The sequence below is a fragment of the Hydra vulgaris genome, chromosome 06, assembly GCF_038396675.1.
Source record: "Hydra vulgaris chromosome 06, alternate assembly HydraT2T_AEP".
In the NCBI taxonomy this organism is placed as follows: domain Eukaryota; kingdom Metazoa; phylum Cnidaria; class Hydrozoa; order Anthoathecata; family Hydridae; genus Hydra; species Hydra vulgaris.
Window position 1 is genome coordinate 10,425,607 of NC_088925.1, and position 11,894 is coordinate 10,437,500.

The 11,894-nt window shown below is 31.3% G+C and overlaps 1 protein-coding gene across 1 annotated transcript in view; it reads right to left on the bottom strand.

Annotated features, from left to right (window-relative positions):
- Positions 1 to 3,490: 3,490 nt before the first annotated feature.
- The window catches only part of LOC100197543 (protein numb homolog), a 25,102-nt gene continuing 16,698 nt past the window's right edge, over positions 3,491 to 11,894 (bottom strand). The window contains exons 5-6 of the mRNA XM_065799185.1: positions 5,014 to 5,103; positions 3,491 to 4,937 (exon numbers count right to left, since the gene is read on the bottom strand). Coding sequence (XP_065655257.1) covers positions 4,404 to 4,937; positions 5,014 to 5,103 — 624 coding nt within the window. The 3' untranslated portion in view covers positions 3,491 to 4,403. The remainder of the gene's footprint in view (positions 4,938 to 5,013; positions 5,104 to 11,894) is intronic.

The window sequence follows — 11,894 nt, forward strand, 5'->3', positions numbered from 1 at the left end:
TGTCATTGTCACGTGTCATTGTGGGTTTTCGTGAAATGGGTAAAGGGTTATCATCATTAGATAAATTTTGTGGAATAATAAATATGAAGCCACCTATGAACAAAAAAAGCTACAATAAAACTTTACATAGCCTGTTAGATGTTTATCAAAATTTAGTTGACCAGAACATGAAAAATGCTGCTGATGAATTAATCCCTGCAATTAAAAAATTAAGGTGGTAGACCTATGAAAAATAGAGATTTTTGATGAAAAATTGAAAAAATAGGTAATTTATTGTTTTTATATAAAAATTAATCCTCTATCTGCTGATATATGACTTGTCTATGTTTGATCAAACTAAAAGTGTTAAAAATAACATATTTTATTAGCTAGTTTATTTATTTGCCTTAGCAACGCCATAGCAACGAAAAATTGAGACCTTATTTTACTCAAATTAGATGGTCAAAATGACAAATCTTGTAAAGCTTCTTTTTTCCAATATAATATTGATCTGCATTGTTTTTGGTCATGCTTTTGAGTCACATTTTCTTATATTAATTGTCATATTAAACTGTTTAATATTGGTTGTGGTATAAAATCATTATTTATGTATCTTTCAACTCTTGATTTAAATCAAACAAGTTGTACTTGTGTATAATTGGAATGTCTTCTGGAAAAAGCAACAAGCAAAATTTTTCACGAAAAAGAAAGAAGAAGTCTCCTGTAAACAAATATTCAAGAATAAATCTTTCAAATATTTCACCAGAAAAAGTTACATCTAGCTAAAGTAAAAAGAGGCTAGTTATAGATCAAATACCAATAGTGAAGTAATAAGACAGGAAAATGATTACTTTTTATTTATTAATTTCTCTATACTTAAGAGTTTATTTTAACCTTTGTTAGTATGTCCTGAATGTGGCCATAAAAAAATAACTGTCAGTGATAACAGAAAGAAGAGAAAGGGATTTGCCCATAATTTAGAACTTTTATGCGAGTCATGCAAATGGTATAAATATGTTTATACATCAAAAGAATGTATTAAACAAAACCATGGTCAAGGTTCTAAGATCTACGAAGCAAATGCAAGAGCAGTAATTGGTTTTCGTGAAATCGGTATAGGTTTTACTGCAATGGAAACAAAAAGGACCAAAAGAGAATTGTAAACAAGAGTCGTAAATCAACTTCAATATGCAAAAAGCAAAGAAAAAACTTAGATTTCTTCATAAGGGATACTTAAATACTGAAAAAACAGATTCATATAGCTCTAAGGAGTGTTTATAGACATAAATTTTGATTTTTAATTTTTGACTTGATTTTTCTCATTTGAGATTTTAAGTTTTTTTTTAAATTTTAAAACATGATATCTCCAGTTTAAATTCAGCAATTAAGCTGAAATTTTTAGGATATGTCCTTCATAGATAAAGAATTCATTTGTCATATGATTTTTAAAATTTCTTATTTTGGGGCGCTACAATGTTGTTTTATCTGCCAGAGTTTTTTCATAAAAATATATATTCAAGTTTAAAAGTCAATATAATCTGAACTAGGGAGGCATATTTAAAAACTCTATGACAAATAAATTTTATACATATGTAGAACTACCATACCAAATTTGGAGTTTTGATTTATTGTCATTTTTGAGAAATTGTGTTTCAAAGTTTTCGTTTTTTTCACACATTTTAATAAAATTTCGAGGCAAGCGAGGCACTTTTTTATATATTTTTTTGATTTTATGTTTAGTTTTTTAATTATTGTTAACAACTGCTTAGTTTTGTTGTAAATATAACTATGGTGCTTGAAAAAAGTTTTTCATAGGCCTACCACCTTAAGAGACATTTTGTGTAGCTTTGATGGTTCATGGCAAAAGCGTAGTTTTACTTCAAATAACGGAGTTGTTTCTGCAATTTTATTTGAAAGTGGTAAATGTATTGACTTTCAAATAGAAACAAAAACATGTAAATTATGTTCAGTATGGAAGTTAAAAAAATACACGTACCCAGTTGAATATGAAAAGTATCAGTCATCACATTACCAAAAGTGTAAAATTAGTCATACTGGATCATCATCGGCTATGGAATCAAGTGGCGTTTTAAAACTTTTTCATCGTTCTGAAAAGAAAAACAATTTAAGGTATACCACATATCTTGGTGACGGAGATAGTAGTTCTTATACCAGTGTTGTTGCTGCTAAACCTTATGGACATAATGTAGAAATTAAAAAAGCAGAGTGCATTGGTCATATTCAAAAACGAGTTGGCACGCGTTTAAGAAACTTAAAAAAAAGCAGCAAAGAAATTTGAAGTCATGGTGAAAAACTAGGTGGAGCAGGTCGTTTGACAGAAAATGTTATTAACACATTGCAAAATTACTATGGCAAAGCAATCAGACACAACATTGGTAGTTTATATGCAATGAAAAAAAGTGTAGCAGCTGTTCTTTTTCACTGTTCTGAAAGTTATGACAATGAAACATGCCATCAATTTTGTTTGCGCACTAAGGATTCTTGGTGCAAATTCCAGGCTGATAAAGTAACTGGAAAAAAACATACAAAGAAAATATTTGTATTCCTACTGCTGTTCGAGATTTTATAAAACCAATATTTATAGATCTTGGAAGTGATATTTTTTTAGAAAAATGTTTGCACGGTAAAACACAAAATCCTAATGAATCCTTGAATCAATTGATTTGGAAGCGGTGTCCCAAAGATATATTTGTTGAAAGAACTGCCTTACGTGTTGGAGTAGCATCAGCTGTCCTATACTTTAACAATGGACTACAATTTTTAGAGACGTTATTTGATAAGCTTGAAATAACTGTAGGTTGCAATCTACATAACTTTTGTTTTATAACTGACTCAAAGCAAATTTGAAATTTGGTACACTTGTTTGTAACACATGTATTTGCAACCTCTACTAGAATTATGTTTACAGCTAATTGTGTTCTACTTTTGTGAGCGATTTTGTGTTCTCAAATAACACCAAAACTTCCAAATATGACTAAAATGCATGTATTTTGACTTGTTTTGGGCAAAATTCAAAACTTTTAGTGTATGTTGAAATTGCTTAAGTAAAGGATCACAAGCCAAAATTTCAGTTCAAATTTATTTACGGTTACTGAAAAAACCCTGTCGCCAGTTATTCATTTTTAGGCTTTTGTCTATCAATAATTATGCGCATAATTAATTTTTTAAAATTTTTACTTTTATTTTAATTATATAATATATGTTAAGCCCTATTAAAAATTGAAAAAAATGTTGAAATGCAAGATTTTTTTTTTAATGGTATACTACCACCTTAAAGACTTTCTATAATAAGGAAATTTATACGATATACTTTTTTGGTTAAAATTTAGGAGCAGTTTAATTGCAAAATTTTAAGCAGTTGCTCATGTAATTTTAACGCAAAAGGGCATTGAGGAAAGTTTTTGTAGGTACACTATCCTAAAAAATAATTAAAAATCCTTCTTAATTCTCACAAGTGTAATAATGACTATGCTATATAATCAGAACAACGTTTTTACACAACAGCTATTACTGAAAAAATATCTACTCAAAACAAAAATAATTTAGTTACATAAAATAAAAACAAGTTTCTTTAAAAAAAAAATTGAAACTAAAAACGGGAGTAAAATAAAAACAACTTCTAAAAAATACTGACGACGGACGACAATTAAACGCTATCAAAAAATATTTTAATACCAGGTTAGAGTGCCAGAATGCCAGGCTAATATGGAATAGCTTATACAAATCAGGTAGTGCAGCACTGCGATGCAGAACATTAAAATTATGAAACAAATGTACAAAAAGCTTTACAATACTTTAATCATAAAGATTTTGAGACAAAATCTCAAATTTTGTCAGAAATCAGTTTTACGAAATGGTACAAAACAGTTTTTGCTAATAAATAAAAATCAGTCAATCAAGTCAATACAACGTATAATAACAAATAATAAAAAATATTATAAATATTATAATTTAAATTCATGTAAGTAATTTTTTTTTCTTAGAAAAAAGAAAAAAAAAAGAGTGAAATCACAATAGTCTACATACAAAAACAAATTGTTAAAACCACTTTTAGTTCTTAATGACAAGCAAAACAATTTAAGCATCCGATTCAACAAAACGTTGAAATTACGAACTAAACGTGTATATTTGGCATTCAGCGAAAATAAAACAATAAAATTTACCTGGTGCGTATACACTTAAAATTAAAAAATAATTAAAAGTAGAAAATTTTTAGTAACACAAATTTATATAAAAAGTTTAAACAGAAGGTTTCTTATTTTAAATTTACTCGTTTAATTATATTTATTTATATAGGCAAATTTGACCATGCAAACTGCATTATAATGCAATTTATAATTCGAACCGTGTTCGAAATTTTTATTTTGATCATAAGATCATTTTTTTATACTTTTATAGAAAATTCATACAAACTTTTCATTGAACGGATTTTTACTGATCTGCTGCTGAACTCTGAAATTTTGATTAGGTGGCGAAAACGGGTTAGCATCTTTAGTTAAATTTACTGGTTGTGGCTGATTAACTGTTACAAGTAGGTTACTTTGCGGGGTAAAAGCTGACGAAAATGGATCAGAAGAGACGGGTAACCGTGGAGGAAGAGCATCTTCTGTTAGAGCTTGATAAGTAGAAGATCCCGTTTGAGACTTTTTTGTTCTATATGGTAGCGATGTATGCCGAGTAAAATTAGATGTATCAAGAGTGACACTAGGTCGCGGGCGAGCAAAGGAAGGATCAGCCTGTTTAGGTGTAGGCGAAGACTTAGAAGCAGCTAGTACGGGTTCAGATGGCCTAGCTTCAATTTCTAACGATTGATTAGCTTGGTTTACACGACCATTGTATTCTTCTTGATTAAGTTTTTGAAGTGTTTCAACGCTTTGTTGAGGGAGAACAACACCATTAGTTCTCTTCTCAAATGTTTTACGAGTAGACGTGTTTCTCTTAAAAAAATGTTGAGAATTTTACAAAACTTTATAACTGAAATATGAGAAACAAATATTTCGAAAACAATTATACCTGTAAATTTTGATTTTGCTGATTTTGTTGTTGCTTTTTAGCAAGACATGCAGCAAATGCACATCCAACAGCATGACTAATACGTTCACCCTAAATTAGACATTAGTTTGCCAATAAAGTATTTTAAAACTTTGTTATGAGTTTATTACTTTTATTTCAGGATTAGCCAATTTAATGGTTATGTATGTAATGTCATGTGTGTGCACATATATATATATATATATACATATATATATATATACATATATATATATATATATATATATATATATATATATATATATATATATATATATATATATATATATATATATGTGTGTGTATATATATATATATATATATATATGTGTATATATATATATATGTGTATATATATATATATATATATATATATATATATATATATATATATATATATATATATATATATATCAACCTGAGCGCTACACTAACAAAAAATTAACTTTAAAGAATAAATTGAGACAGTTTTAAATTAATTACTAGGTTTAAACGTTTAATTTAGATGCTTCTAAATTAAAAAAATATTTCAATTGCACTCTTTTATTTTTACTGGAATCAGCTAAATGTTAATATTTATAATATTGCTACTCAGAGTTTCACGTGTTCCGCAAACATCAGGCCACACCCTGTAAATATCCATGGCTAACATCACCCGAAAGGACCGAACAAATCCTTTTAGATGGGCATTATATAGACCTAGTGTGAACATTTAGAGCTGTTTTTGAAATCTTTTAACTACGTACGAGCCATTTTTTTCATTTTTAAGTTATATAGTGAAAATAACCAAAATCCAAGATTTTCCAAAAAAATAAACAGCTCAAAATCATAAATTACAGTGATTTTTTTAAGTTGAAGGTATATAGAGATCATAATAAAATAATTTTAAGTCATTTCAAACATCCCAGAAGTTCAAATAATTATTGGAAATTAAAAAAAATGAATTTCATTTGAATTTAGTTACTTTGTAATGACTAAGCATCAGCAATGATTTTATGTACATGTACGCATGCACACACGCACGCATGCATGCACTAACTTTTCAAATTAAAAAGGGTTAAATCCTTCCCTGTCATCCCCCTTCCATCGGCATGAAGTACACAATAAGATTATGTACACAAAAAAATTGTGTACACATAAAGATTATCATGAAATTTATGAAATAAAAAACATTCATAATTATTTTTCCTTGTTGAATGAAGATCATTTTTTAAAATGAAGACATAAAGCATCAAAAATGCCAAATAAAGCAAAAACACATGAAGAATGCAGAAAGTCTGTTTGTTTTCTTTGCATGAGGAAAGGAGACCGAGAGTTAAATGACTTTATCATTGGAAGAATTCACAAATTGTTGAAAACAGACATTGACTTTGCAGATGAAAGAGTCCCACAGGCTATTTGCAATGCTTGCCGAACTCTCTTGCAAAAAAGAGATGCTGGGGACATGAGTGTTTCACTTCCTGCAATCTACAACTTCTCTGCAATCATTGTCAAGCCTTTGACACGAACATCTGGTCCATGTGACTGCCTCATTTGCCAAATAGCAAAACTAAAGCTCAACCAGAAACATCCCTTGGCACCAAATGAACAGAACAGAAACCTTGACCAAGGTGAATCTTCTAAGCCTGGCCCTTCACCAAAGTCCCGCTTACAGTCATCAGAGAAAAGATGCGCACAATGTTTGTCCATTCTTGCAAGAGGTTTCAGACATTCATGCACAATCGGAACAAGACACCAAAACTTGCAAGCATTGGTCCAGTCAGATCCTGTTGGCGCTGAGCAAATTGCATCTGCCATCATCAAGCCTGAGCAAATTGCATCTGCCTGAGTCAAGCAAGAGGAGGGCAGTTATTTCCATTAACACCAGGTAATAATAAACTTCTGTGGGAATCACTTTTACTCATAACTATTGTTGTTGTAATCATTCACAAGTAACAAAAAGTTGTTAAATTTATTTCATTTGCTTTTTAGGCCCAGCATCTGCACGCAAATCAACCAATTCAACACTTACAATGCAAAGCTTGTTAAATGTTCAGTTGAACACAGGACTATCCAACACGGGAATGCGACAACTTGCCTCAACACTTAACAAAGCAACAGAAACTCGACTAGTTGAGCCATTTTTCCAGCAAAAGTTTGCTGCTGTAGGAAAATCGTTGAATGATTTCTTTTAACTATCAGTTGTCAACATTTCAGCAGAAAAAGGAAAAGCTGAAGAGAAGAGAACAATCATTCACTGCAAAAATCTTGAGGACTTAACCAACAAGGTGTTGTTGTCAAGGGAATACGGCTCCAATCATTTTGTCAAGCTTGGCATTGATGGAGGAGGATCGTTCTTGAAAATGAGTTTAGCAGTTATCAAGGTAACTGATGAAGATGATGAAACAAGAAGTCCTCAACAAAAAAGTCTTCGCTTGCTGACAAGCTCATCTGCCCGAGACACAGGTGTCAAACGGCAGCTCATAGTTGCCATCGCTGAAAATGTTTCTGAAACATATGAGAATGTCAAATTGATGATGAACATCATTCAATTAAATGATGTTTCTTTCTGCATTTCATGCGATCTCAAGATGGCTAACATCATTTGCGGAATTCAATCCCATTCAAGCAAACACCCTTGTTGCTGGTGCAACATTGATTCTGACAATCTCTCAGAATGTGGAACATCCAGAAGTTTCGGATCAATCAAGGAGAGATTTGAAGCCTATGTTGCAGCTGGATCGGATACAAAATCAGCAAAAGATTTTGACAATGTAATCCATCCACCACTGATTAAAATGGATGACTCGACACTCATTTTGGATGTGATTCCACCAATGGAACTCCATCTTCTTCTTGGAATTGTCAATCATCTTTTCAAGAATCTTTTTGAGTTATGGCCTGGTGCCAAAGAATGGCCAACTTTGCTGCACATTCAGCTCCAGCCATACCATGGCGGACACTTTGCTGGCAATGAATGTCATTAGCTTTTGCAAAACCTTGACATTCTCCAAAGAATGGCAGAAAAAGCTTGTGCCTATCAAGCATTTGGTTTCATTGAAACTCTAAGACATTTCAAAGAAGTTGTCACTTCATGCTTTGGAACAACTCTGCAAGAAAATTATAAAGAAACGATTCAGAAGTTTAAAACTTCTTTCCTATTCTTGCCAATATCGGTGACACCTAAGGTCCATGCTGTTTTCTACCATGTTTCTGAATTTGTAGAAAAACATCAAACCTCCCTCGGAATCTTCAGCGAACAAGCAACCGAAGCAATGCATTCAAGGTTCAAGGTTCACTGGGAGCGGTACAAGCGCATCCCAACTCATCCAGAATATGGAAAACAACTCTTCAATTGTGTTGTTGACTATAACAGCAAGCATCTGTAACAAACAACACCTACAAACTCAACTTTTTCAGAAATATATGTTTTGGACTAAAAAAAATTAGAAATTGTAAATTTTAGAATTTTTTGAGAAATTTAAAAACTGTTTTTGGATTATGCATTTTTTAAAGAAAGCTTTTAATTCTAGTCTCAAATTTGCAATATGTAAGAATCTGTTTATTTTTTATCATAAATATTGTCCAGACCAAGCAAGTTGTGAAAATATACTTTATGGAATTTTACACTTTGTGGTTATTTTACCATAGAACGTTAAAATGAGAAAAATGGCTCTGACAAACTTTTGGATGTTTGAAATGACTTAAAATTATTTTATTATGATCTCTATATACCTACAACTTAAAAAAATCACTGTAATTTATGATTTTTGAGCTGTTTATTTTTTTGGAAAATCTTGGATTTTGGTTATTTTCACTATATAACTTAAAAATGAAAAAAATGGCTTGGACGTAGTTAAAAGATTTCAAAAACAGCTCTAAATGTTCACACTATGTCTATATAATGCCCATCTAAAAGGATTTGTTCGGTCCTTTCGGGTGATGTTAGCCATGGATATTTACAGGGTGTGAGGCAAGTAGTAAAAAGTTAATTTTGCTACCTATATTTTGCTATACTAGCTAGAAAAATTAACTTTTTACTACCTGCTTACTGATTGTGATAACAGATGAAACTCTAAGTAGCAATATTTTATTTAAAATATAGCATTTAGCTAAAAGCTAGTAAGTATTTCTCAACCCTTTATTTTCTAAAACAAATTATATCCAATAATAGATAAAATCAAACTTTTTAACAGATAAGAAAACTAAAAGAAGCAATATATATATATATATTAGGGTGTCCCAAAAAAAAAAAAAAAAAGCTCTCTACTGATTCCCATTCTATGTGACCTAAATAAGTACTAAAAAAAATTTGACGGTTTTATTTTGACAGGAAGTGCTAGATGTAAAATCTGAGTTTTACTGTTTTAATATTAAGCTAGCTTAACATTAATAGAAAACACATTTTAGAAAATCAAAACAAAATAATTAGATGCGTATAAATCATTTCCAATTGTTTTCTACTATTTAACTTGATAGATTATATTTATAAATATGAAAATACAAAAAAAAATACATGAAAACTAATATTTATTAGCAAATTTAAGATTTTATTGCGGTGAAACATTTCTCAAAAAATACAACTTTTTGAACAGTTCCCAAGCTCCTTTTTAGTCATAGTCTTAGTCAAGTTTTTTCTAGACTTTTTAACTACAAAAAGTACATTTTGAAGGTGATCTTCATCTCTAGTAGCTGAAAGAAAATCTTTAATGAGCTTAATGTTTCTTTCTGCACCATTATTTACAACAGATATGTTTTTGATCCATGCACTAAAATCTAGCAACTGAGGATGGTTAAAAACATCTATAGTATTAAGACTATTATTAAGCCATTCTTTTATACTTGCTCTTGATATTTTAAAATGTTTGAAGAGAAGGTAGCTTTGCTCGGAAGTCAACTCAGGTAGCTCTGTGGTCTCTCCAATTTGTACATTTGATGGTTTACAACGCTGAAATTCATTTGGCTCTTCAAACTCAATCAGAGCTAACAGCATTCTTAGCTTTGTTTCAGAAGGAACTTCTTTATCCCCAAAGGACAAAACACAGAGTTGCGGAGTTAAGTACCACGTATGGCGTCCCATGCTGAGAAGCAAAGCATTTCCAATATTCTTACTAACTTTTCTCAATGCATAGGCTGTCTGGATAGCTTTCAAACCATTGTAGGGAGCCAGAAATCCTAAAAAACGTTTTAAAAACCATGGAACATAGCAAATTGCAATGAACAAACTTGCATCCTTTAACTGCAGCACTTCTTTTTCTGTCAAGATATTACTGATATCTTTAGTCATATAAAGAGTCAGGATGTAGATCGCATCTGCTAAAAACCTTGCCTCATGGCAGGCGCCAGGTTGATGGAACTTAAAATCTTGTACTTCCACTCCAAGGAAGAAGGAGGCAAGCTTACAAACTATACCATAATCATTCCTTGAAAACACTATATCAGTAGTTGCATTAGTCAAAAATGTCTTAGCTTCCTCTGCAACAGTGCGAAGAACAGAGCCAATCTTCAGATCATCTCTTTGCCAGTCCAATTTACATAAATTTTTCACTTCATTCACTTTCTCACAGATTTCAGGCCACTTGTTCTTTAGCTTGACATAAAGAGCTCTTCTTGGACCTTTAGTTTTCTCACCAGTAAGGGCAGCCATATAGTGAGATACATGTACTTCATATATGTGTCTCCTACACATTATCCACAAAATTGGTAATTTCAAAATATCTGTAAGAATTTGGACTGCTCCATTTACTCCGCCTGTATTGCTTGCAGTTGTATCACAGCATATACCAATGATCTGCTCTGTACATCCGTAATATTCTAAAAGATTGTGCACTTGTTCTGCTTGGTCAACTCCCTTTGAAGAGGGACATTGAACAACACCTAAAAGATGGTCTTCCATGGTATCGTCATCCGGGGAACTCACTGAGACTGCAAGTCGCTCAATTTTTTGGATAATGTTAAACCCAGTGGTAATTTGTTCCAACAGTTTGGTATCAAAATGAAGAATAAGCCGTCAGCCTTTAAGATGATTAGATATCGAAATCCACTCCGAGTCTTCTTCAAGTTCTACATATTTGAACTTTTTTCTATGAAGTGTGCTTCTTGAAAGCGGTATATCATTAATTTCTATACCTCCAGCTTTAAATGCTTCACTTAAAATTGCCAGATGAGGTCGTACACCAACATTCAACCTTGTTGCTGGAACAGCAGTACATTCAATGAGCTTTTCAACATTCACTGCTAGATTTATCGTATCTCCAGAATTGTACCTAGATATCATTTTATAATATTTTTCTACCTATTTATAATTATATACTTTTCCATAAAACAGCTTTAGCTTGTGAAAATTACAACTATGTTATTAAAATAATACTATACCTGCGTTTCCGACCGTTACCCAGGAAATCATCTTCCTCGCTGATTTCACAGTCCTCGCTTGACTTTTCTTCCTCACTGCTGAATTCTCTTCTGTCTCTCTGAACTCTGAACTCTCTGAACTCTCTTCTGTCATGGAGTCATGTGACAACAAAACATCATTGATATCTTTTAAGTTTTTCTGTCTCTCTATTTCTTTCTGTCTCTCTATTTCTTTCTCTCTCAACTTATCTAGCTTGTTCTTTCTCCTGTTTGCATCCAGTACTCTTCTACTGTAGTCTTCATCAACTTTTGTTTCCACATATCCTTTCCTATGTAACTTCTGGTCTTCATAAAAACTAAGAAATATTTAAATCTATTAAGCCATTTATAAATAAATTAATAATTGTTCTAGTTTTTCTTGGAGAGAAAACCAATTTAAAGACCAAACCATGTAAAGAGTTAAACAAAAATATTTTAAAGGAAATAATATGCTATTACTTAAGTTACTTTTAATTGGAAAAAAAATCTCA